The sequence below is a fragment of the Pan paniscus genome, chromosome 1 (assembly GCF_029289425.2).
Source record: "Pan paniscus chromosome 1, NHGRI_mPanPan1-v2.0_pri, whole genome shotgun sequence".
Classification (NCBI taxonomy): Eukaryota; Metazoa; Chordata; class Mammalia; order Primates; family Hominidae; genus Pan; species Pan paniscus.
Window position 1 is genome coordinate 222148813 of NC_073249.2, and position 26074 is coordinate 222174886.

The 26074-nt window shown below is 54.7% G+C and overlaps 1 protein-coding gene across 8 annotated transcripts in view; it reads right to left on the reverse strand.

Annotated features, from left to right (window-relative positions):
* Nucleotides 1-26074, reverse strand: part of KCNAB2 (potassium voltage-gated channel subfamily A regulatory beta subunit 2) — a 111914-nt gene that overhangs the window by 25202 nt on the left and 60638 nt on the right. For all 8 annotated transcript variants that reach the window (XM_008975728.5, XM_008975727.5, XM_057299890.2 and 5 more), the window contains exons 4-5: nt 3339-3382; nt 2390-2427 (exon numbers count right to left, since the gene is read on the reverse strand). In XM_008975728.5, coding sequence (XP_008973976.1) covers nt 2390-2427; nt 3339-3382 — 82 coding nt within the window. The remainder of the gene's footprint in view (nt 1-2389; nt 2428-3338; nt 3383-26074) is intronic.

Here is a 26074-nt window from a genome sequence, read left to right on the forward strand (position 1 = left end):
ACACAGCAGCCCTGCAGATAGTGCAGGGTACAGCTGCTGCGGCCCAAAGAACAGGGGACGTCAAGTCTTTTCTGTAAAGGGCCACATAGTAAATGCTTCAGGCACTGTGGGCCAGAGAGTCTCTGTTGCAATTACTCAGCTCTGCCCTTGTGGAGTGAAAGCAGCCACTGTGTGTAAATGATGGGCGTGGCTATGTCCTAATAAAACTTTATTTATACAAATAGTGTGCAGAGTTCATAGAGACAGGAAGTAGACTAGAGGTGACCAGGGGATGGGGAGTTGTTGTTTAAGGGTGCAGAGCTCCTGTTTGGGGTGATGAAATATTTTGGAAACAGATATTGGTAAGGGTGGCACAGTATGTGAATGTACTTAATGCCACTGAACTGTAGACTTAAACATGGTTAAAATGGCAAATTTTATGTTTCATATATGTAATAAAAAACTGAAAAACAAAAAAGCAGTCCAGGACGGTCCTTGCTTCCCTGCTGGCTCGGACTGAGCCGCAGCACCTGAAGTGCACAAACCTTCTTCATCTGAACCGCAACCAGGCGGGCCCCCCTTCTAGACGTATTGATTTCTTTTTTGACACTAACTGTAGGACTAATACAAAACTTTTGTCTTGCTCCTTTGCTAAGCCATTTTCACCTGCCACAACCATTCAGAACCCTGACAGTGCCATCTATCTTATTCTCTGTCCTTCCAGCTTGGTGTCATCTAGAAATGACCTCCAATATCTTCACACATGTCCATCATTGTGTTCCTGATGGAGACACTGCAGAGGCCTGGGCCAGCGGGGCTGCCACTGGGCCATTCATTAATGCTCTAAGGGTGTGCCTGGTTTGCTGGTGAAAACGTCATCTCGTTGGATGGGTCTAGTCTGTCTGCTTGTTTTTATCTTTCCCACAAGGACATACAGGCCACCCAGCTAATATTGTTTGGAAATGAAGTTATGCCGTTCTACAGAAGTCTCCCATCTTGGTTTAGAAACCACATCGAAAGGGAAACGAGGCCGAGTCAGGCAAGGCTGATTCAGATTGAACCATATGGGCCCCAGGGCTCCAACTGAACCAATCTGGTGGGCTGAGGTAAGGCAATTCCTTTTGCCTTAATAACTCCAGACTTCACCCTGAGATAGCGCCTATCCAGCAACTTCAAAGCAAGGGGCAAATCATTCTATAACCAGCTATTGTCTTTTTTTTTTTTTTTGAGACAGAGTCTTACTCTATGGCCTAGGCTGGAGTGCAGTGATATGATCTCGGCTCACTGCAACCTCCCCCTTCTGGGTTCAAGCAATTCTCCTGCCTCAGCCTCCTGAGTAGCTGGGATTACAGGCGCCCCCACCACGCCCAGCTAATTTTTGTATTTTTAGTAGACATGGGGTTTCACCATGTTGGCCAGGCTGGAACTCCTGACCTCAGGTGATCCGCCCGCCCCAGCCTTCCAAAGTGCTGGGATTACAGGTGTGAGTCACCGCACCCGGCCAGCTAGTGTCTTAAAGATAAAAGTGACCTCAAACACAAACTGTACGCATTTAAATTTTGATAGAAGCAAAGCTTTCCCTTGGAAACTGAGCAATCGCAGCTAACAAGGTCTCACATCAATTCGCTGATCAATTTTTAAACGCAACCTTTCTAGTGCTAAGTAGGATAAACGCGAAAACTGCTTCTTGTGCAGATGCCCAGAGCTGTCTGAGCAAATGCCACTGCTCTCATTTCTGAGATGCTGCCTCACTGTCCAGAAGCACACATGTCTGGGCGTGTGCCATCCCTGTCCTTCCGAAAGACCCAGAGGCGCTGGCGGCACACAAGCTGGCTTTTTGTTAGTGTTCACTTTCTTGTTCCAATTGCGGGGACATGAGCCCCAGCAAATACATCTGACTGCGATCCGCACGGTTCGCGGCAGCTGGGAAATGGACAGTGGATGTTGGGTGAAATGCAGATCTCAGGTTCTTCAGCTTGTGGCACTGCAGGGGCTGCACTCCCAATGACCTGGACAGACAGTTACTGGAGCCTCCATGGGGGCAGCTAGGACCTGCATCCGGCTTCAGAATTTGGGAAGCGTGTGCACCCTGAATTCTCCTCGTTAACTGTGGAATGGGGGTCACGCGTGTGGGAAATCTGAGTCCTGGGGAGCTTAAGGGACATGCTGAGGCCCGAGGCGTCCACTGCTGGGTGATGGCACCAGACTCGGCATCCCCTCTGGCCATGGCCACCTGGCTCACCTTTCTACTCTCCCCTGGGGCAGGGCGCCCTCACAAAACAGAAAGAGGGAGGGAGGCTGCTGCGCTGGCTCCTGGGAGCATGTGCTCACTGGTCCACGCGGCAGACTTAACCATGTGCTCTGGCGAGCCCGTGCTGGGTTCTGGGATACTGGGAGAGCCCCATCTTACCTCATCGGTGATCTGGCCTCCGAAGGTCACCCATGTTCCTGGAAGGAGACACAGGGGCTCAAGTTAGGAAACTGGCAGGAAGCCAGATTATCCCGTCGGTGCTCAGACCTCAGGCTGTAGGGCACAGGGGGCAGCCACAGGTGTCCCTCTGTGCTGCTCTGTGGCCAGGGTGTCCTTAGTGTGTGTGGACAGCTGGCCTTCAGAGAAAGTCCTGCTCTCCTGGGGTCAATAAACTGAGGGGACAAAAGTCTCTAGAGCGGGCTGCTGGCTATGGGTCCAGGAGGTCTGGGGCTTTTGAAATGCTGGTCAGAGCTGTACTGAGGCAGCTCTAGTTCCAAGGACATGCCGCAAGAAATGGCACAAGGGACACCTCTCTGAAAACACACCAGGTCTGACAGCCGCATCTGCATGCTCCTGCTGGGACGGGGCGGGGAGGGCAGTGTCAGGGCAGTGGGTGCTGGTGGGGGGCGGGGTGTGTGTGGGGGTGTGTGTACTGCATGCACAGGGGAGGTGGGGACTGCACATTCTGGAAACAGGCCTTGCATCTGACAGGAGAGGAAAAAGGGCCAAATCCAATGGCGCTCCAGGAGGGACTCACGAGCTGAGCCTGCCTTGGAAGGTAAGGTGTCTTCGTTGCACTCCCGGGGCCCGAAGGACCTCTGATTTTGTGGTGTGGGGTGGGGACCATGTGTGGAGGGGCCCCTAGTATCCGCCTCACCTCCTCTGCTGAGACTGTGTCTCTCTCCCTCTATCCCAGCCCCCCTCCCACCTGCCTGTTTGTTGCCATGGCAACCGAGCCCCCCTGAATCCTGGGCTCTGGGTGCAGCTACTTCCTGGGGAGTGCCAAGGGTTGGGCCACCCTGCCTCCCAAGGGGTGTCCAGTTCAGTCCATGCCCGGCCTCCCCACAGCCTGTTTCCCTGGTGGGACGGAGGGGACCCCCACACTCACCAAGTCCCAGGCAGGAGACCCGCAGGCCAGACTTGCCCAGGTTCCTGAAAAACGAACGCCACGTCAGTTCTCAGCACCCAGGCAGGACCCTGCCAGCCAGGCTCAGGTCCCGCCAGGCCAGCCCCCCACCCACTCCCCCAACAGTCAATGTGTGTTTGGAGGCTCCGAAAGGCACCGGGGACCTTCAGAGAGGTGCCTCTGCTCACCCACCCTGGGGGTAAAGTGCCAACTGCCCCTGGCCCACACCATGCTGCTGGCATGGGCCCTGCTGGTGCCCAGTGGGGGTCTGCAGAGTGGTCTCAAGGACAGATGGAAATGCACAGGGACGCTGTCTGTTTTATGGCGAAACTGGACTGGTCTCACCCCCATGGCACCATCCATGCGGCGCCCCTTGCAGAGAAGCCCCTTCTTCCCTCCTCTCTAAGGCCGCATTTGTGATTTTGTGTCTCTTCTTCCTGTCTCCAGCGACTAGGGCAGGAGATCGTCCCACTTCACTGGACCACATGGCCTGTGCATCTGTCCCTCGGGGTGCGGGGAGCTCCATGGTGGGGCTGCCAGTTCTCAAGCAAGGCCAGCGCCCTTCCTTTGTTACAGCCACAGCCAGCCCCAACAGCAGCGGCAGAGCCTGGCAGCGCAGGCCTCCTAACCAGGCACAGCTGCCCGGGCTCCTTCCCGGGGCCACTGAGGCACCTGCCCACTGTGGTGCATCCCAGGGTCCACAGGAACAGGCCTTGGGCCATCATGACTGTCCTTAGGAGGTGAAGGAGGGTGGCAGCCCTCTGCTGAGGACCGGCATGCCCGTATGTCCTGGCACAGGTTGCCTAGGAGCCTGCAGGGTCGCAGCAGGCCAGGCGGTCCCCAGGCATCCTGTCCCTGGATCCTCCCGGGAGCCCTACGTGGCAGGAGGAGCCCTACGCGGCAGGAGGAGCCCACGCGGCAGGAGGTGCCCTACGCGGCAGGAGGAGCCCACGCGGCAGGAGGAGCCCACGCGGCAGGAGGGAGCCCTCGTGGCAGGAGGGAGCCCACGCGGCAGGAGGAGCCCACGCGGCAGGAGGGAGCCCTCGTGGCAGGAGGGAGCCCTCGCGGCAGGAGTCCTACGCGGCGGAGCCCTACGCGGCGGCAGGAGTCCTAAGCGGCAGGTGCCCTATGCAGCGGGCACCTTGCTTGTCGTGACATCGATTCCCACGTTACGATACCTGCCCAGCACACGGAGGAGCTGGATCCCACCCAGGCAGTTGGCTGCCAGCTCACGTTCCCCACCATGGTGGCATGCATCCCACCCCCCAGCCTGTTAAGCAGGGCGTGATCTGCCCAGATGGTGAGGTTGACAAGTGGCCGGGTGGATCTCACAGCTGCAGCCAGGCCTTGACCCATCTGGGGTCAGATTCCACTTCCCTTGTGGAATCCAGCTGCCAGCATCTGGTCAAGGGGCAGCTGGTTCTAGGCGGTGGGGAGTGAGAGCCATGAGTTACCAGCGGGTGAGGCCCAGCCTCCTGGCCCAAGGGCCCTGCATTTCCCTGGGGCCACGACACTTCTAACTTTGGAGGATGCGATGTCCTCAGTTTATCCTCTTTCCTGTCCAAGCCTGGCCCCTGGGAAGACGGCGTGGGGCTCAAGCCTCATTCTGAACCCCCGACTTCTGACACGAGCCCACTCTGTCCCTCTCAGCCTCGGTTTCCCTGGTTATAAGGCTCCTGGACTCCTAACTCATGAGTGGATATAATACTTGTAAGCAGCTTGAAAACAGTTGAACGTGTCACCAAATTGAAGGTACTTTAAAATTGCCTAAGTTTATTTTTCAATTTCCTATTAAAACCACTCCAGCTGCCAGCCTATTGCTCCTGTAGGCAGAGCTGGGATTTTCCCTAAAGGAGAAGATAAGAAAAGCTGAGTTTTCTTTCAGGAAAGGGGCGCACCGGGTGGCGGCTATGGGCTGAGGCTCTGAAGCCAGAGCCCAAATCCTGGTACAACTTTCCTGGCTGGAGGACACCGGGCATTTTATGGAGTGGCCCGATGCCTCAGTGTTCTCATCTGCAGAATGGGCTCATGAGGCTGCCTTTCTCACGGTGGCTGCCATGAGGACAGAAGAAGATCCATGAGGATAGAAGGCCACAGGACACTGACTCACATGTGTCTCATTTCCCAAAGAGAGCAGGAGGGTAACCTTTTCTTTATTCAAAAACAACGGACAAATCAAATAAGCTTTAACTATTACCATGTTAAAAAGGAACTGAAGTTTCCTTTTTCCTCCTTATACATCAATGAAATACTCTGATAGTACCCTCTGAATTGCTGGCATGTTCCAACCCAGAATAACTCGTGTCTGTGGCTGCTGGGGAGAACAGCCCAACTGTACCACTAATACATTCTGCATAAGCCTGGTCAGTTTAGAAGTTTAGGTAATTTCCCCCATGCTGGCTAGAAAGTAACTGTGGTAAGAAATTATAAATGCTTAGTAGGAGTCCAATAATGAAGCAAAGGGCTGGAGGTTCTGATCAGTCCCTTTCAGCTGCTTTGGGGTCATAACCCCTTTGCAAAAACAGATAAAGCCTGGAAATATGCCCAGATACGAATGCCCTCAGAACGAACCTTGCTTGCAACGTCTGGGTGTTCACAGAGCCCTGGACCCCACTGGTCTAGATATGTCTGGGCATCGAGAAGGGAGGCCCAGCCCCCACCTCTGCAAAACCACCTCCACGAGTGACTGTGGGGAACAGTTGCTTGAAAAGGCTCTGCTGAAGGCCAGGTCAGGGCTGAAGAGAAGAGGCACCCCTTGGTCACCAGTTTGGGGAGGGCTGGCAAAAGGTGCCCCTGCCCCTGATTCCATATCTGTTCCTGGTCTGAGTGTTGGGAAATGGGCCCACTTCCCCGAGTGGGCTCTGGGTTCAGCCGCTCTTCCACCCACCACCCACAGGACTAATTTAACAAAACTAGGGCACCACGTGATGCCGCAATTACCCTGCTCAACTTGTTTCCCTGTGAAAATGATGGTATTGGTTCTGCCATCCGCTGCCAGGCCTCGGGAGAAGGGATGCGAAGGGACAGGGTGCCTCCAGGCCGAACGCTTTGTAAGCATGGCTGCTGCGTGTGGGGTGGGGAGCACACGTCTCAGCCGGGTCTGGACGGGGCTGCTGCGTGCGGGTGGGGAGCACACGTCTCAGCCGGGTCTGGATGGGGCTGCTGCATGCGGGTGGGGAGCACACGTCTCAGCCGGGTCTGGATGGGGCTGCTGCGTGCGGGTCTGGACAGGGCTGCTGCGTGCGGGTCTGGACGGGGCTGCTGTGTGCGGGTGGGGAGCACACGTCTCAGCCGGGTCTGGACGGGGCTGCTGCGTGCGGGTCTGGACGGGGCTGCTGCGTGTGGGGTGGGGAGCACACGTCTCAGCCGGGTCTGGACGGGGCTGCTCCCTGCTGTACTTGAAACTTCCCAGACACAGCGATCATTTCCTACCGATTTCTTCCCCATCGTTGAAACCTGACATCCTAATGAAGCAGGTGGTCAACATCTCGAAACCCAAATACTGTCGGTCTTCATTAATTTGCCTCATGTCTCTCCTGGGGTCTGGAAAACACCCAGTGAGGACTCACAGACATAACCTCTGCCGGAGGGGAGCACTGATGCCCATCGTGGAGCCCCCGGCTGCTGCACACCCCTAAAAACTGCACTTCAGACTTGGGAAGGGCCGGAGCTGGAAGGCTCCGGGAAATGACAGGTCATTTTACAAAGAGGAGTTTGGGGTCTTTCATTGGAGCCACCTGGGCAGAGGACAAAACTGTGATCAGGTGAAGGGCAAGCACCGTGGCCTTGGCTAGCTGGTCGCGGAGGAAGGCACATAGGGTGGCTCCTGTTAGTGCCCTGCTCGCCTGTCTGCTCCATGCAGCGACGGTCTGTTTGCACGCCTGCCCTGCTCCCAGATTCCAGGCTCCCTAAGGACAGGCTGGGCTTCCAGTCTTTGTCTTCTAATCGGAGCTGGCAGTGGCAGGGTCCCAGGGAGTGCTTGTTTGGGATGATGTTGGGGAGTAACTCAGGGGTGAGAAGCCCAGGCCCTGGGATCAGACTCTCGGGACCAAGTGCTGGCCCCTCCCTTACTTATCAGGCTTGACCTCCCGCCATCCTACACTGAGCACGCCTTAGGCCCTTGGGCAAGAATGTGGCGCCTGGTACTGGCCATGCACCTTTAGTTTCCTAGTACCTGTGGACTGTGCGTGTCACTGGACAGCTGTGCCTGGAGCACACCACTGGGAAGGGCCAGCTTCCCAGGGAGGAGGTCAGAGTCACAGGGAGGCTGGGATCAGGCTCCCCCTCAGTCCCTGCTGCCCCCCTCTTGCACCCTGGCTGTGGCCCTGGGACAGTCCCTGTGCAGCAACTCATGACACAGGTACTGCATGAGTGGGATGGGAGAGGCCCGGGGCGGTGGTGCCCGACGGCACAGGCTTTGGATTCTAAGGCCCATCTCAGCCCCTGTGAAACTGCACCTCATCCTACAGGGCTATGAACCTACCTCCCGCCGTGACAGCAGCAAGGAAAGGTCCCAGGCCTGGCCAGGTATAAGGCGGTGTTTGCAACTCCATTGGAGAGATGGGGGTCCCTCAGTCAGAGAGTGCTAGGGTTGGGATTTGAACTCTGGTCCGCAGACTGCAAACCCGCCCTCGGTCAGAGAGTGCCAGGGCTGGGATTTGAACTCTGGTCCGCAGACTGCAAACCCGCCCTCGGTCAGAGAGTGCCAGGGCTGGGATTTGAACTCTGGTCCGCAGACTGCAAACCCGCCCTCGGTCAGAGAGTGCCAGGGCTGGGATTTGAACTCTGGTCCGCAGACTGCAAACGCACCCTCGGTCAGAGAGTGCCAGGGCTGGGATTTGAACTCTGGTCCACAGACTGCAAACGCACCCTCGGTCAGAGAGTGCCAGGGCTGGGATTTGAACTCTGGTCCGCAGACTGCTAACCCGCCCTCGGTCAGAGAGTGCCAGGGCTGGGATTTGAACTCTGGTCCGCAGACTGCAAACCCGCCCTCGGTCAGAGAGTGCCAGGGCTGGGATTTGAACTCTGGTCCGCAGACTGCAAACGCACCCTCGGTCAGACAGTGCCAGGGCTGGGATTTGAACTCTGGTCCACAGACTGCAAACGCACCCTCGGTCAGAGAGTGCCAGGGCTGGGATTTGAACTCTGGTCCGCAGACTGCTAACCCGCCCTCGGTCAGAGAGTGCCAGGGCTGGGATTTGAACTCTGGTCCGCTAACTGCAAACCTGCCAGTCTGATGAACACCCCCCTTCACTGCCCTGTCTTGCCCTCCCTGCCTCCAGCACGCACGTGTGTGCATGCACACATAAGCACACACATGGGCGTGGTGAGCATTCACCCTCTGAGAGCCACTCCTCAATGAGTTTTAGGAGGAAAACAGTGTTAACAGCCACACTTTCCAATTATGTAGTGCCTTATGTTTAGAAATAGTCCCGCTTTTAACCCCTTTGAGATCCTAGGACTGACATAAAAGTTACAGAAGGGAATAGGTATCTAAACCAAACAATATACATATACATGTTCGGTTTACTCCTAGCTTTATTTTTTTTTGAAACAGGCTCTCATTCTGTCACCCAGGCTGGAGTGCCGTGGCGTGATCTTGGTTCACTGCAACCTCTGCCTCCTGAGTTCAAGTAATTCTCCCACCTCAGCCTCCCGAGTAGTTGGGACTACAGGTGCGCACCACCATGCCCAGCTAATTTTTGTATTTTTTGGTAGAGACAGGGTTTCACTATGTTGGCCAGGCTGGTCTCGATCTCCTGACCTCAAGTGATCCACCCTCCTCAGTCTCCCAAAGTGCTGGGATCACAGGCATGAGCCACCTCGCCTGGCTCTAATTCTAGCTTTTGATCCCTACTTAACAAAAGATGTAAACTCCAGAGCTTCTAGAACAGAGAATTCCATTCTGGACTGTCATTAAGCTTAGAGGATTGGACACTTTCAGCCCAGAGGTTCATTAAAGCATGTCTCACCCTCCCAGGACACAGGGAAGGAAGAGACACGGATGTGGATGCAGGGCCCCAGAGTCATCCCAGAATTCACCTCCAGCAAGGGTTGGCTTAGATGACGCGGTTTTCACACGAGGCCCAACTCTCAGGCATCGGTTTTGCAGAGGTTTAAGCCACACAGCTCAGGCATCAGGATGGACTCACAATGCTTTTCAGGTTGGCACCCATACCAGCTATAAACCCAGAAGATTCCCAAATGCAATGAGAACAGTTTGTGGCTGTTTCTGAGGCTGGTGGCCTGCACTCCAGTTTCAGGTCACTGAAAAGCAGAGTTGTCCCCAGTTCGGTTCCTGTTTTGGGAAAACTTTCCCAGGAAACCTGGGAACCAGAGACCTAATTTAGTAATTTAGCTTTTCCAGCTTCTGTAGACCACATGTTGTGGAGACTTCCTTTATGCCTGGAGGATGGTTCTGGACGCAATCAAGGCTCTGGACTCAGAGACTTACATGGGGAGTGAGGAAGGCTGGCCCCCAGAAGGGTGCCCCAGAACCCTGCTCCCGGGACCCTTTGTACAAAGCTGGGACCCTCCCTTTTCCATCCTGGGCACATTCACCCAGCCTTTGAGAAAGGCCCCGGCAGGGAAGAGGAGGGAGGCCTTGCTCCTGACGAGTGCTCAGCATCCTCCCCACATACAAGTCACAGCACCGGGAGCCAGATGGGGGCTGAGCCCAGGTGGAGGGAAGCAAGGTGCCTGGGCTGACCATCGGGAAACTCCAGATGCGTCCTGGCTGCCTGTGCCTGCTGGAGCAAGAGTCCCGCCTGCTAGAGGAATTGGGCCCTGGGCCTGGCTCAGGTGGAGGAGGGAAGATTCATTCCATCACAGGGTTCGCCCCACAGTCCCTCACTATCACACGGATGTTTGTCATGGTAGCCTGGCTGGAAAGATATCAGACCACCCCCAGGGCATCTTGTGGAGCCTGTGTGCCCAGGGGAGGGCAGGAGGATGTTGGGGGGCCCTGTGGCCCATGCCTCAGGGTTCCCCAGGTAAAAGGAGCATTGGTGGCTTGGCTATTGTAAACGACCCTCAGAAAGAAAACAGAGGCAGAAGGAAGGAAGACGGCGCCCTCACCATCTCCCCCTGAAACTGGGAAGAAAGAAACTTAGCACTGACCAGATTCTCCACGCTGTTTCTCACCATCTACCAAGCACTAAGCACAGCCCCTCCCGGCCCTCAGCACAAACTGCCCAAGTCTGACAAATGGGGATTTGCAGATTTTATGCGCTCTCGAAAGTGAGGAGGTGGGGAGTTGGGGAGGCCGGGAGGTCAGCCCCCACCCTGCAAAGCTGTGTGCCCCCGTACCTATATTTCATCCCGTGCTGCTTCACGCTGGTGTCACCGGCACACGGTAGGCTCTGCACCGACAGCTGTCCCAGGCTCCGGGCCACCATGGCCACGGCGCGGAAGCGGCCTCGGGAGCCCAGGCTGGGGCTGCTGGCCGCCGGTCGGCCCAGCCGATCCTCAGGGCCCCGGCCCTTGAGGCTGTGCTCGGAGCAAACGAAGGACACCTGCATGCTGAAGCCGGGTGCTCAGATCCTGGCTGCGTCCCCTGTCCCCTTGGGCTCAGGAGCCATCTGTCCCCAAGAAACTCTTCTCCCCCGACCAGGACGAGACTTTATCCAGAAGCCAAGGAAGCTGCAGGCATTCCTTGAGGAGCGAGGATTTCCGAAGGCAACGGTGGGGAAGAAGGCTGCACGGCTCCGAGGGAGGGAGTCACATTTCCAGGACCGAGCTACAGAAGACCTGCTGGAAGCGCGGCTGGAGGTTGGGGGGTGCGCATTTTCTCCTCCCCTCACATCTCTCCTCTCTGCAGGTCCTTCCTCTGTCCCCACCCTCAACCAGCCCTGGCTGCCCAAGTCCTCAGCCCAACAGTCTCCAAAAGTGTTGGGCAGGGCTGGGCTGTGAGTTACTCCTGATGATGAGTGACAGGTGATGAGCACACCCTCCTTCCTTGGACCGGAGAAGGGAGAGCTCTCTCTGGTGTCACTTGTAGAGCCGGAGGTGATGGCCTGGGGGGCTGCGCAGGGCCGCTGTGACTGCTCTTCTGGGGCAGCAGCTCAGGGGGTCTTAGGGAGCAGCTGCTTCTCGGGGCTTCTTGAGTCTTTCCGAGGGGGCCTGGGATCCAGCTCCTGGCTCTGCGCGCTGTGGGCGGCTGAGGCTCCCACCATGTCAATGAGGCGACCAGGGAGAGGCGCGGGCAGCGTCTGGCCATTCATTATTAATGAAGCAGGATGCACAAGCCGCCTGCCTTGGCTGGTCCCCCGAGGCCATCGCTGGCTGCTCCGGGCTGACAGCTGCTGAGCCAGGACTGGCCTGAGGCCTGGGCAGGCGCTGCAGCCAGGGTGGACTCTGCGGGCTGGATGTCTGAGCTTGTAGGCAGCCAGCTCCAAGCAAGGCAATGCCTGCTCTGGTCACAGCCTCCCTGGTGCATGCCCAGCGGCACCTGCTTGGGGTTCTCCCTCCGGAGAGTGGGGTATCCGCTGGGGGATTGGCACACGGAGAAGCAACATCACCAGAAATGTGAAGAAGCCACTGCGTCTTGATGGTTATGACACAGATGGCCCAAGGAAGGAAACGCGGGGGTCAAAGGGACAGAGAGGTTCCAACACTCCCAGTAAAACTTAGGTTACAGCAGACGCTCAATACATACTCTGCAATCAGTGAGTGAATGGCTGAATGAAGCAAGCCCCTGCCCTACTTTACTTCATCCTCTTCAGCATCCGGAGGGGCTGGCTCTGCCCTCTGACCCCAAGTGTCCCCCTCACACCCTGCAGGTGGACCCTGGTCAGAGCTGCCTTCTGGGCCCCCTCTTGTCCTGCCAGGAGGTACTAAGGGCACTGGAAGGTGGTGGGGTGATGGGGGATAGGCAACCCTATGCACAGCCCACCCTCCTTGAGGCTAGACTCCAGGATTCAAAGGCCACAGCCCTGGCCTCCCGGGAGCTCATGGGCTGCTGAAGAGGCACAGATGGCAACCATTCCACCTTTGGCCCCTACCTAGGGCTCAGGTTAAGTCTTTTGCCCCTTACCCTTCTCCCTACTTGGAGGCTCTTTATAGCAGCAAATCTTAGCATCCCTACTTCCCCTAAATGTGCAAAGCCAGGGCCAAGATGGAATTTGCTCAGACTATCTCACAGAATTTTTCAACAGCCCCCTTCCCTATTTATAAGAAGGATCACATTGATTTGTTCAAAGAGCCTCTGGGTGCCTACTGTGTATCACAAGGCACCTGCTCTCATGGCGCTCACCGTCTAGGACAGGGCTGTTCAACATCTGATCATGTCAGGGGAACTTATTACAAAGGCAGGGTCCTGGGCGTCCCCCTGACCTACGGAATCAGTGGCTCTGAGGCCCAGCCCAGAAGGCGGTGTTCAGCCCGGAAGGCGGCGTTTCTACCAAGAGCTTCAAGTGGTGCTACGCATGCGAAATCCTCTACCTCTTCCTTACACATTCTCTGCACTCTGGCAAACCGTCGGATCCCACAAAGGCTGGCACCATCGGATCCCACAACGGCTGGCATCTTACTCTTCCCCAGGGGTGTTCTTACCCCAGTGGTGCACGTTAAGCAGCACAGAGTTCAGGGAGACTCACGAGACTTTCAGTCACCATGTGTAAAATGTCATCGGCCTCACCACATGACCAGGCAATCCCCCTGCTAGCTATGTCCTCAAAGAACTGAAAACATACGCCCACACAAAAACTTCAACACAAATGTCCACAGCAGCCTTATTCACAATAGCCCCAAACTGGAAACAACCCAAACACCCATCAACCGACAAATGGAGAAACAGGATGTAGCCCTCTCCAGACAATGAAGTGTTATTCAGCCATAAAAAGAAGGAAGTGTCCAGTGTGGTGGCTCATGCCTGTAATCCCAGCACTGTGGGAGGCTGAGGTGGGTGGATCACCTGAGGTCAGGAATTTGAGACCAGCCTGGCTAACATGGTGAAACCCCATTTCTACTAAAAATACAAAAAATTAGCTGGGTGTGGTGGCACACACCTGTAATGCCAGCTACTCGGGAGGCTGAGGCAGGAGAATTGCTTGAACTCGGGAGGTGGAGGTTGCAGTGAGCTGAGATTATGCCACTGCACTCCAGCCTGGGTGACAGGGCAAGACTCTGTCTCAAAAAAAAAAAAAAAAAAAAAAAATTTACTGGCACAGGCACGGATGAACCTTGAAAACATGATGCTAAGTTAAACACGGTCATGAAAGAACATGTATGATTCCATTCATATGAAATATCCACGGTGGCTCACACTTGTAATCCCAGAACTTTGGGAGGCTGAGGCGGGTGGATCGTGAGGTCAGGAGTTTGAGACCAGCCTGGCCAACATGGCGAAACCCCGTCTCTATTAAAAATAAAAATAAAAAATTAGCCAGGTGTGGTGGTGGGCACCTGTAATCCCAGCTACTCGGGAGGCTGAGGCAGGAGAATCGCTTGCACCTGGAGGCTGCAGTAAGCCGAGGTTGCGCTACTGCACTCTAGCCTGGGCGACAGTGAGATTCCGTCTCAAAAAAAAAAATCCAAATAGGCGAATCCGTAGAGACAGAAAGCTTGGTGGTTGCAGGGGGTGGGAATGGGGAGTGAGAGTTGAAGGGTATGGGGCTTCTTTCTGGGGTTGATGAACATATCCTAAAATTGTGGCAATGTTTGCACAGCTCTGAATACATGAAAACTGCTGAATTGCACTTAATTCCATATAATTGCATTAAATGAATTGTATGGCACATGAATTATATTTCAATAAAGCTGTTCCCATCTCCCCAAAAAAGTCACCTGGCTGAAAACCCTCTGGGCTTCTATTCCTGCTGTTCCCTGTGGAAGTGCCTTTCCTGTTTCTCTGCCTTTGAACTCGGAGTCACTTGTGACATCAGCTCAGACAGTGTGTGTGCACTATGAAGCTAGGCCCCCAGCACAAGTAACCCCTCCCTTCTCCGAGCGCCACTGACCATGTTCTTCCCAGGGACACCAGGGGGTGGGGAGCAGTTTGCATGTGGTCATCTTGGTGTCTCCACCGTCCAGCACCATGTCACGTGCCCAAAAGCCTTCAATAAATATTGGATCAATGGACCCAGGAAAGACTAACTTATGTTCCTTATGATATGATACTAAGGGACACAAACAGCTGCTAGACAAATGCCCACTTACTGGGGGAATGGCGTTTCCTAGCTCACATTGTGTTCTTTTTTGAGAACCCAAGGTAGAAATTTTAGAGACACTGGACTTTTTTTTTTTGGACTTCTTTTTTTTTTTCTTGTTGCCCAGGCTGGAGAGCAATGGTGCAATATTGGCTCACTGCAACCTCCACCTCCCGTGTTCAAGTGATTCTCCTACCTCAGCCTCCCGAGTAGCTGGGATTACAGGCATGTGCCACCGCGCTCGGCTAATTTTTTGTATTTTTAGTAGAGACAGAGTTTCTCCATGTTGGTCAGGCTGGTCTTGAACTCCCGACCTCAGGTGATCCACTTGGGCTTCTAAAATGCTGGGATTACAGGCGTGAGCCACCGCGCTTGGCTGACACTGGACTTCTAAGCAATCAGTGGGTTTATTCTTTGCTGGAAAGTCTGTATAAAACACACAGCCCTCACCAGTCACTGCCTGGTCATCTAGTGGGTGAATTTGGTATTTTATTTTTACCACTGACTTATTTTACTAACCTACCCTTATTTTCCATTTTCCCCATATTTGCTATTATTTATTTTAAAAATTTCATGGTAGCAGATTAATTTAACAATGTCACCTACAATCCTTTTTGGAATAAGGTGGGGTGGAAAGTAATTTTAAAAAGAATTCAATATAATTTTTGCATTATGCACATTATATTCCATTATAATCTGTGAAAATTGGTGGCAGAGATGATTACTCTGCATCAGTGGGTGTTACCTGGGAGGGGTTTTGTTCCCCAGGGAACACTGGGCAGCATAGGGAGGCATTTTTGGTTGTCCCAACTGGGCAGGAGGTGCTACTGGCAGTAGGCAGAGGCCACGGATGCTGCCCCATGACAGAGAATTGTCCAGCCCAAGTGTCAATGGTGCCAGGGTTGAGGAGGCCTGCTCTGTTACCAGCCAGAATCTGGGATGGTGTCTCCCTGATCACATCGTCCAGACAAGGGAAGCCTGGAACATTCATGTGTGGGGACACGCCCGGCCCGGTGCTGGGGTTACAGGCGTGAGCCCCCGCCCGGCCCGGTGCTGGGGTTACAGGCGTGAGCCCCCGCCCGGCCCGGTGCTGGGGTTACAGGCGTGAGCCCCCGCCCGGCCCGGTGCTGGGGTTACAGGCGTGAGCCCCCGCCCGCCCCGGTGCTGGGGTTACAGGCGTGAGCCCCCGCCCGGCCCGGTGCTGGTAGGCTTTGGTCAGAGGCATGGAGCGTGGCTGGTTGACTTCAACCTACAACCCATTTCTGGTTCTTTTTCTGTCTCTCCGGTACCTGCTGTTGATAAGATGAAGCAGCTAGCTCTTGCTGTGATTCACTGGAGGGCAGCCACCCCCATTAAAAGCTCTGCTCTGTGTCCCTGGAGTGCACCACAGACAGCATCCCTGCTGTAGCGGAGGCTTCCGGCTCAGTGCCTGGGGTCCACTCCTCCCCCTTGGGCCTGGAGAGGCTGGAAAGCTGGGGCCGGCCAGCTCCTCCCCCACAATGGCAACAGGCTCGCAGTGGAAGGGGGCGGATGCCCTCTCATGCACAGAACGAGGCCCGTGAAGGGCTCAAGGCCTGGAGAAGGTTTTAGATATGGCTTTTTTTTTTTTTTTTTTGAGACGGAGTCTTGCTCTGTTGCCAGGCTGGAGTGCAGTGGTGCGACCTTGGCTCACTGCAACCTCCACCTCCTGGGTTCAAGCAATTCTCCTGCCTCAGCCACCTGAGTAGCTGAGACTACAGGCATGTGCCACCATGCCCAGCTAATTTTTGTATTTTTAGTAGAGACGGGGTTTCAGCATGTTGGCTAGGATGGTCTTGATCTCTTGACCTTGTGATCCGCCACCTGCCTTGGCCTCCCAAAGTAATGGGATTGCAGGCGTGAGCCACCGCGCTTGGCCTGACATGGCTTTTAAAAGCACAGCCTCCAGCAGTTCCTCCGAGAGTGAGACTGAGGGTCTGCATCCTGCAGAGACCGCCTTGTCCGTGCTGAACGGAGTGTGGTTTACACCCAAAGGTGGCTTCTTGCCCAAGGAAGGGCAGAGGATGTTGAACAGTTGAGGGGCTGCCCCAAAGGAGCAGTTTCTAAGAACAAAGGGAGGCAGGGCCGGTGGCCTTCCTGGAGGAGGAGTCCACCAGGAGAGTAACAGCTGAAGACCCCACAGGGGCTAAGTGCTGTGAGTGTGGCTTCCTCCAGCTGGGGCATGAAGCAAGGGTCCCTGGGAAAGGCCTGAGCCACCCGTGTTCAAGGCCAAGTCGGCCAGCAGGAGAGCGTGTCAGCAGTGCCCGGGAGTATGGCAGGGCTCCAGGGAGAAGGTGGGCTTCATGTGGAATTCCAGGAGTGTCCTTCTCCTGAGAGCAGGGGCAGGAGGGCAGATGGCGGGAGCCTGTGAGGCAGCAGCAGGTTCTGTGTCTGGAGTAGGGTGACTCGCTGGCCTTGCCAGAGGGCGCATCAGATGGTGGGAGACTTGACACGGAGGGACAGTGGGAGGCCGAGGGAAGGAGGAGGCCACAGGACCGATGACAGGACATGTGAGCCTTGCCCAGAGCACACATCCCACTGGCGGGGCCCATTCTGTGGTTGGGCTGAGTGGACTGTGCTTGAAGCTGCAGGTGATGCTAGGACAAGGCCTCCTGCAGGCCATGTGTGTGCTTCCCGGGAACCGGCTTTGCACGGTCTGCAAAGCCAGTTCCTCCTCCTTCCTCTTGCTCATCAGGACCTCATGGCCCCACTCACTTCCAACTCTAGGAGCCCAGAAAGGGGAAAGAGGCCCGCGGCTGTGAGATGGCCGGCTCTGCTCTGAGTTACTGCTGTTTCCCATGCAACTGTCCAGCCCCAAGCGAGCACCTCTCTTTCCCTTCCTCCTTCTGTCCTCAGAAGCACCCTTTGAGACGTAACAAGACCAACAACAATGATCACGGCGCCAGCACATGGGTGGTGCTCCCTCTCCTTGCTTGTCCGAAGAGCCTCTAGGGGCAGATGCCCCAAACCTCCAGGAAGGGGCCTGGGGATCTGTAGTGTAACAGGTGTGACTGGGCACAGTGGCTCACGCCTATAATCTCAGCACTTTGGGAGGCCAAGGTGGGTGGATCACTTGAGCCCAGGGGTTCCCAGCTAGCCTGGGGAACCTAGTGAGACTCATCTCTACAAAAAGTACAAAAATTAGCCAGGTGTGGTGGCGCGCGCCTGTGGTCCCAGCTACTAGGGAGACTGAGGCCGGAGGATTACTTGAGCCCAGGAGGTTGAGGCTGCAGTGAGCTATGATTGCACCACTGCACTCCAGCCTGGGCGATAGAGCAAGGCGCTGTCTCAACACAAAAAACAACAAAAAACAGGAAAAACAGGTATGGCCCGTGATTCCTGTGGCCAGGTCAGCTCCAGAAACACCTAGCACATCATCAGTCAGTTACAAGGCAACCACCCAATGCAGGAGTCTGGGTCTCTGCCTTTCCTCCCACCTCTCCTGCAACAGCCCTGTGGGGGAGGGAAGGGCTGTTCTGTCCCTTTAGGGAAGCTGGGGCTGGAGAGGCTGGGGCTACAGACAGATGCCGTTTCCAGGCCTGGGATGACCATGACCACCAAGGCTCCAATGCGGTGCCCGCTGCCAGCAGAAGCCCTCCCAGCCCCGACCCAGGCCCCACACAGCTGCCAGCCGTGGTCCTGGGCAGGCCCTCAAGGAGAGCACTGGGCCTGCCAGCTGGCTTTCTCCCAGCCCCTGCGTCTGGCCCGGCAGCTCTTCCGGAATGACTGGCTGCTCGCCTCCCTCCCTCCTCCTGCCCCTTCCTGATGCCTCCTCCCCTTGTCTGCGTGGCACTGAACTACATCTCTAAGTGCAACTAGGTGCACGAGTGAGACCCCAAGATGGATAGACAGGGGACAGTCCAGGTGCCTGGACAGCGACTGCTGTGTGGGAAGGTCCCTTTTCCAGGGACGGGAAGGGCCTGCATTTCTCTCCCACAACGAGCCAAGCCTGGAGCTTTGAGTTATGTCACCTGGAGCTTATTTAGTCCTCAGGACAATTCTGATGTAGTGACCCTGGTCTCCACTTTCCAGGTAAGGAAATCGAGTCATGGAGAGGCCAGGGGACTTGTCTGAGGTCACACAGGTAGCTGGTGGGAGCCCGGGTTCCTCCCAGGACACTCAGGGATGTCCCCGCAGGCTCAAGGTGTTGAGTCAATCCTTGGGGCCTGTGGCAGGTCGAAATGTGTCCCCAAAAGACAGTTGAGATCCTAATTCCTGATACCTGCGAGTGTGACTTTATTTGGAAACAAGGTCTTTGCAAATGTAATCAAGTTAAGATGCGATGGTCCTGGATTAGGGTCAGCCTTCAATCCAGTGACTGGGTTTTTGTTTTTTGCTTTTTGTTTTTGAGGCAGGGTCTTGTTCTGTCACCCAGGCTGGAGTGCCAGTGGTGCGATCTTGGCTCACTGCAGACTCTGCCTCCTGGGCTCAGTGATCCTCACTTCAGCCTCATGAATAGCTGGGATCATAGGCACTTGCCACCATGCCTGGCCATTTTTTGCATTTTTTGTAGAGACAGAGTTTTGCCACATTGCTCAGGCTGGTCTTGAACCCCTGGACTCAAGTGATCCACTTGCCTCAGCCTCCCAAGATGCTGGGATTATAAGCATGAGCCACTGTGCCTGGCCATGACTGGTGTTCTTATAAGGAGAGAGAGATTTGGAGACAGAGGCCCACAGAGAGAAAATGGCCATGGGACGGCAGAGGCAGAGGTTGGAGCAATGTGGCCACAAGCGGAGGAATGCCCAGGCCTGCTGGCACCACCAGAAACTGGGGGAGGCAAAAAGGACCCTCCCTGGGGCCTTCGGAGGAAGTGTGGCCCGGCTGCACCTGGCCGTTGGACTTTCACCTCCCAGAACTGGGAAAGAAAAAGCTTCTGTTGTAAACCACCCAGCTTGTTACAGCAGCCTCAGGAAAGTAAAACAGGATCTTTCCCAAGACGGACCCTGTTCCTTGGGGACCCCTCTTTCCCAGGATGCACTTGGCCTTGTAGACAGGTTAACTTGCCATCCCCCCTGGTCTCTGCTGTTTTTCTCCTTCCCCTCCTCCTGCCCTCAGTGCCCTCCTTCCCGCCTGTCCTTTAAGACACACCTGGATTCCCAGCTCTTCCCAGCTGGAAGTGATGGCCTATGGTTAACTGAGCAACTACAGTCTGCTCAATGAACCTGGCAACCAACCAAGTACTTCCTGGTGAACCTGAGCTTGTGGTAAGAGCCTGGGATCTAGAGTCAGAAAGCACAGGAAATCAGGACTCCTGCCCTGCCAGGAGTTCATGACCAAGGGTCAGTGCCCAAGGACTGCAGAGGCTCCCTGCCATCCACATCTGGACTGCAGAGAGAGCCTCAGACCAGCTTCCAGTCAGTCCTGTCTTCCCACCATCTAGGACGCAGCCCGAACGAGACATGTGCTTTGGAAAGTAGATTAAGACCAAGACCACGCAGCGCCTTCCAACCTAAACTCACAGAGGCTGGGGGTGTTCCGGGTGCCAGGGACAGACAAAGCTCTGATCTCAAAGCAGTGCAGATGGGCAAAGAGCAAGGCAACCGAGATGGAGGAGGGGTGAGGAAGACACTCACTCAGGAGAGGGGCTTCTGATGACTTCATAGGTGCTTGTTTAGAGTGGGTGCTTGGGACAGTCTCTTTGGGGACCAAGCTTAGATGTGACAATGGGAAGGAACCAGGCCACGTCTGGGGAGGCAGCCTCCAGGAAGAGGGAACAGAAAGTGCGATGACCCTGTGGATGGAATGAGTTCCCCTTTGGGGATACAGAAGGAAGGGGTGGCGTCCAGGGCCTCCTGAGCGGGAGGGAGAGGGGTCCGAGTTGAAACCAAGGAGGCAGGCTAGGGCCACATAGAGCCTTGCGGGGAGTTTGGGTTCACTCCCAGCACCATGGGGAGCAGAGGAAAACACAGCTGAACTGAGGGCTGGTGTCCAGTCAGCACAGTGTGGGCCCGGCCACAGCTTCTGGCCTGCCATTCTGAGGCCACATCTCTGAACCCTACCGTCCACAGGGGAGGGGAAGTGTGTGCTAGGCCAGCTGCCCTCACCCTGCTCCCTCACGCTTACAGAAGGGCTGTGTGGATTTAAAAATTCACCTTAAAATTCTTTTTAACAGCAAGAATTGAGGACAGTTTAAACAATGGGGAAGTGTAGGCCGGGTGCAGTGGCTCACGCCTGTAATCCCAGCACTTTGGGAGGCCGAGGCGAGTGGGTCACTTGAGGTCAGGAGTTTGAGATCAGCATGGCCAACATGGTGAAACCCTGTTTCTACTAAAAATACAAAAAATAGCCGGGCATGGTGGCTCGCACCTGTAGTCCCAGCTACTCGGGAGGCTGAGGCAGGAGAATCGCTTGAACCCGGGAGGCAGAGGTTGCAGTGAGCTGAGATTGCACCACTGCACTCCAGCCTGGGTGACAGAGCGAGACTCTGTCTCAAAAAAAACTGGGGAAGTGTAACAGGAATGCTGCCGGCCATCTCCATCAGCTGCAGCTCAGTTCAGCTGATGAAATGCCCAGGCCAGGGCACAGCTGGTTTCTTGCAGCACCGGGCAGTGCCTATCCCCAGGCATCATCTTTTCTATATTCATATTTAAGACCAAGTTTAATGGTGACCCAGCCCAGTCGCTGACGGAGAAGAGGTAACCACAGAATAAATTTATCTGGGATCTTTAATAACTGGTGGTCTGAATCACGGAGCATCCCACCCACCCCCTGTCAGCCCTGGTGCAGCAAAATGAAATTCACCAGATAGAGTGAGGCCACCACCCTCCCCGCCCCACCTTCACCCCGACCTGGGTGTAACAACAAACTTTGGCCCATCAACTGCTAAAGGGACTTTGTTGGTGGGGTGAGATGGCTCATGCCTGTAATCCCAGCAGTTTGGGATGCCAAGGTGGGCAGATCACCTGAGGTCAGGAGTTTGAGACCAGCGTGGTCAACATGACAAAACTCTGTCTCTACCAAAAATACAAAAATTAGTCAGGCATGGTGGTGCATCCCTGTAGTCCCAGCTACTTGGGAGGCTGAGGCAGGAGAATCGCTTGAACCTGGGAGGCAGAGGTTGCAGTGAGCCACAGCGAAACTCCAACTCAAAAAAAAAAAAAAGAGTGTTTGTCTTCTGGTCTCCACTCCCTGAGAAGCGAGATCCCCAAGGGTGTTTCAGCCCCACAGTGGGACCTGCAGTGTCTCCGAGGCTGCTCAGGCATTTTCCTTGGGGCTTCAGGCAAATAAAAGATATGTTCTCTCTACCTGTGTTAGTTCCCTGCGGCTGCCATTACAAAGATCCCCAAATTAGAGGGCTTACAACAACAGGAATGTCTTCTATCCTACTTCTGGAGTCTGAAGTCCAGGTGTGGGCAGTGTTCCCTCCAAACACCCTCATGAGGTGTCCTTTCCTGCCCCTTCCAGCATCTCGTGGCTCCTGTTGGGGCAGGAGACCAGGGTCTGGAGGCAGGGAACTGAAGGCCAATTCCCGCTGATTTCCTATAACTAAGTCAAAAGGAAAACCCCAACTTTCCACGCCCAAGTAACAAAAGAACCAGAGGCTACTCTCTTTGCATGGCGCCCCCTTTTCTGTGTGGCAGACGAAAAATGGAAAATACCTCTGATTTGTCCCCTCCCGCAACCAATCAGGCTGGCTGTGGGCCAAGTCTTCATTTGCATAGAAGTGTAACTTTGTAACTTCATTTCAGCCTCTAATTGGTCACTTTCTGCAACCAATCAGAATGATCACAGGCCACTACTTCATTTACATAAGATGTACACCAGGTAACCAATGGGAAACCTCTAGAAGGTATTTAAACCCCAGAAAATTCTGTATCCAGGTTCTTGAGCCGCTTGCCCACTCCCATCCTGTGGAGTGTACTTTTGTTCCATCTTGGCTCACTGCAACCTCTGCCTCCCAGGTTCAAGTGATTCTCCTGCCTCAGCCTCCTGAATAGCTGGGACTACAGGTGCCCGCCACCACGACTGGTTAATTTTTGTATTTTTAGTAGAGACAGGCTTTTGCCATGTTGCCCAGGCTGCTCTCGAACTCCTGGCCTCATGTAACCCACCCGTCTTGGCCTCCCAAACTGTTGGGATTACGGGCGTGAGCCACCTCACCCGGCTGCTTTTGTTGCTTCATTCTTTCCTTGCTTTGTATGTGCGTTTTGTCCAATTCTTTGTTCAAGATGCCAGGAACCTGGCTGCACACCCTCCACTGGTAACACCGAGACTCCTCGGAGTTCCTTGGGTTGTGGGCCCCGTCACTCCACTCTCTATCACCACATGGCCTTCTTATAAGGACACCAGTCGTAGGAACTAGGGTCCATTCTAGTCTTGTATGGCTCCATTGCCCCATCTTAACGTTATCTGCAATGACCCTATTTCCAAATAATGTCACATTCTTCTTCTTCTTCTTTTTTTTTTTTTAAGACAGGGTCTCACTCTGCCGCCCAGGCTGGAGTGCAGTGGCACAAACAGGGCTCACTGCAGCGTTGAAGTCCTGGGTTCAAGTGATCCTCCTGCATCAGCCGCCTGTGTAGCTGGGACCACAGGCATGTGTCACCATGCCTGGCTAATTTTTTGATTGTTTTTAGAGATGGGGTTTCGCCATGTTACCCAGGCTGCCTCCTAAAGTGCTGAGACTACAGGCATGAGCCACCACACCCAGCCTAATGTCATATTCTGAGGTTTAGGATGAATGTGAATTTTGGGGGGTCTTGATTTAACCCACTAAACTCTCCTCCATCACAAATCCTGTCCACATAGGAAAGAGCTGAGGTTTCCCTGAGTTTGGAGGATGGGGTCTGGCCCCTCCTGCATCATCGCCTCGTGTCCTCCACCTTCCTCCCTCCAGCCTAGCCGCCTGGGCCTTCTCTTCGCTCCTCCAGCTGAGAGAGGCATCCATTCCAGACCCCTCTCCTCTTGGGCTGGAATGTTCTCCACATCTTCAGATGATCCCTCTCTCAGAGGGTTCCCCCTCGGCCTCCCTGGTCTTTCTTCATTGCATTGTCCTGCTTTGCTGCCTCGGCCAGTGGCCGCTGTTGGAACTTGTCTCCGTGCAAGCTCGCTGCTTCTCTGCCCCCCACACCCCCAGGCCGTGGCTGCCGTGAGGTTGGGGACCTGGTTGCTCTTGTTCATGCAGCAGCTCCAGGATCTAGCTCAGCGCCTGGTGCCAAGCAGACTCTCAATAAACATTTACTGAATAAACAAAAGGAATCAATGACCAGTCCCTCATGAATGCCCAGCGTCTCCTTCTTGAGAAATTTCCAGCAGAACAAGGAGGTCAGCTGTGGCCAAACTAGCAGACCCTTTGTCCTTCCTTTACAGCTGGATTTAGGATACAAAGCCTGAAAAACACTGCCATCTAATGGACTCACAGGAGAAGTGTTTTGTTTCTAAATTACAACCACATATTCAAACAATGGGCTGAAGGACCAAACACGCCGTCCACAGGAGAAAACGTTAAAGGAGCGGTCCTGGCCTGCACTCCACTCTGCACAGAGCACGCAGATGATCCCTAGGGTCTGTCTCAGACGGAAGCCAGATATTTAGTGTTGCCAGATAAAACACAGGACGCCCAGTTAAATTTGAAGTTCAGATAAACAATGAGGAACTTTTTAGTATAAGTATGTCCCAAATATTGCATGGAACATATTTATGCTAAAAAGTTACGCGTTTATCTGAACTTCAAATTTAACTGGCAACTCTACAAGGACTGGGTGGGGAGGGTCCTCTTTGGCTGACTGGCTCTCACAAGGGCATGTTCCTGAGAGGCACAGAAGATAAAGCTGTCAATTTGCAATTGAGAGGGATTTACACCAGCCAGAGAACGGTGGCTAGCAGAGCGCTGTCCGAGGTGCTGAATTCAAAGACAGGCGCACTAAAAAGAATGTCCTTTGGAGGTTCCAAGAAAATTCAGACCTACGTGCCTATCATTAAGAGCAGGGGTCTCCAACACCCAGAAACACATTTTTCCCCATGGAGAAACACACCCACACATTTTTACCCCATGGAGAATTTACTAAACTTTTTTTTTTTTTTTTTTTGCGCAATGGAGTCTCGCTCTGTCACCCAGCCTGGAGTGCAGTGGTGCGATCACGGCTCACTGCAGCATCAGACTCTTTGGGCTCAGGTAATCCTCCCACCTCAGCCTCCCAAGTAGCTGGGACTACAGGTGCATGGCACCATGCCTACCTAATTTCTTTGTATTTTGGGGTAGAGATGGGGTTTTGCCATGTTGCCTAGGCTGGTCTCAGACTTCTGGGCTCAAGCAATCCACCCACCTCGGCCTCCCAAAGTGCTGGTATTACAGGCATGAGCCACCGTGCCTGGCCTCATTTTCTTCCTTTATACATTTTTTTTGTTGTTGTTGTTGAGACAGTGTCTCACTCTTGTCGCCCAGGCTGGAGTACAGTGGTATGATCTCAGATCACTGCAATCTCTGCCTCCTGAGTTCAAGCAATTCTTCTGCCTCAGCCTCCTGAGTAGTTGGGACTACAGGTGCGCCCCACTATGCCTGGCTATTTTTTGTATTTTTAGTAGGTGGTGTTTCACCAGGTTGGCCAGGCTGGTCTCGAGCTCCTGATCTCAGGTGATCCACCCGTCTCTGCCTCCCCAAGTGCTGGGATTACAGGTGTGAACCACCATGCCCAGCCCTTTTATACATATTTATATGGCTGAAATCAGACTTCCCACCCCACCACCCCCCTGCCCGGCCCTTACCGATACTTCATGCCTGTGCGCTGGGCGGTGCAGCCGTCCAGGGAAAGGCCGTGCATGCGGAGGAAGCTCTCCATGTTCCTGGCCTGGGCAGCCGCCCGCACCTCCCGCAGCCGCTGCAGTTCCAGCGTGTCCGTCTGGCGGACGGGGTGCAGGGCCCATTCAGAGTGGCACCTGCTGCTCACGCTCCGCAGACTCTCGCTGTACGTCATAGACAGCATGGTGCCGCCTGGCCTGGGAGCCGCCACTGTCCAGACGGTGATGAGTTAGACAGTGTGCCAATGCCCCACGTGCCCCAGGCTGGATGGCTGGCCCTGGGGCAGGGGGCAGCTGCAGCGAAACATCCTTTAACTAGTGCCACCACCAGGTCTTGGTGTCTAGGAGTGGGACCCGGCCCCTGGATGTAAACACCTCTTGGCATGAGATTCTCAGTCCGCAAAGCAGTGCTTGCCAGGAACTCTGGCTAAGCTGCCCTTTTCTGTCCCCTGCATCTGTGAGACAAGCACAGGCAAAGCTGCATTCCAGGCAGGACAGCTGCACCCCAAGTGTCCAAATGAAAACGGGAGCACAGAGAGCATGCAGAGCCTGAGCCCCCCAAATGCTGAAGACCAGGGTTGCTGTTCCGTCGTGACTGCGGTACCATGTCATGGTGGTCTCTTGAGGTGGTTCCCAGGGTAAAACTGGGTCAAAAGCTGTCCCTGGGAAAGCAGCGCAGGGCACACCTGTTGCTGAAGTAAACTCTCCTCTAATTATGCCAGGGAGGCACCTCACCCCCGCATGCCAGGTGGCCCCAACCTGGGAAGGTCCTATTTGCTCCTAGCCTTGTAAAGGGAAATGCTATCTATACAA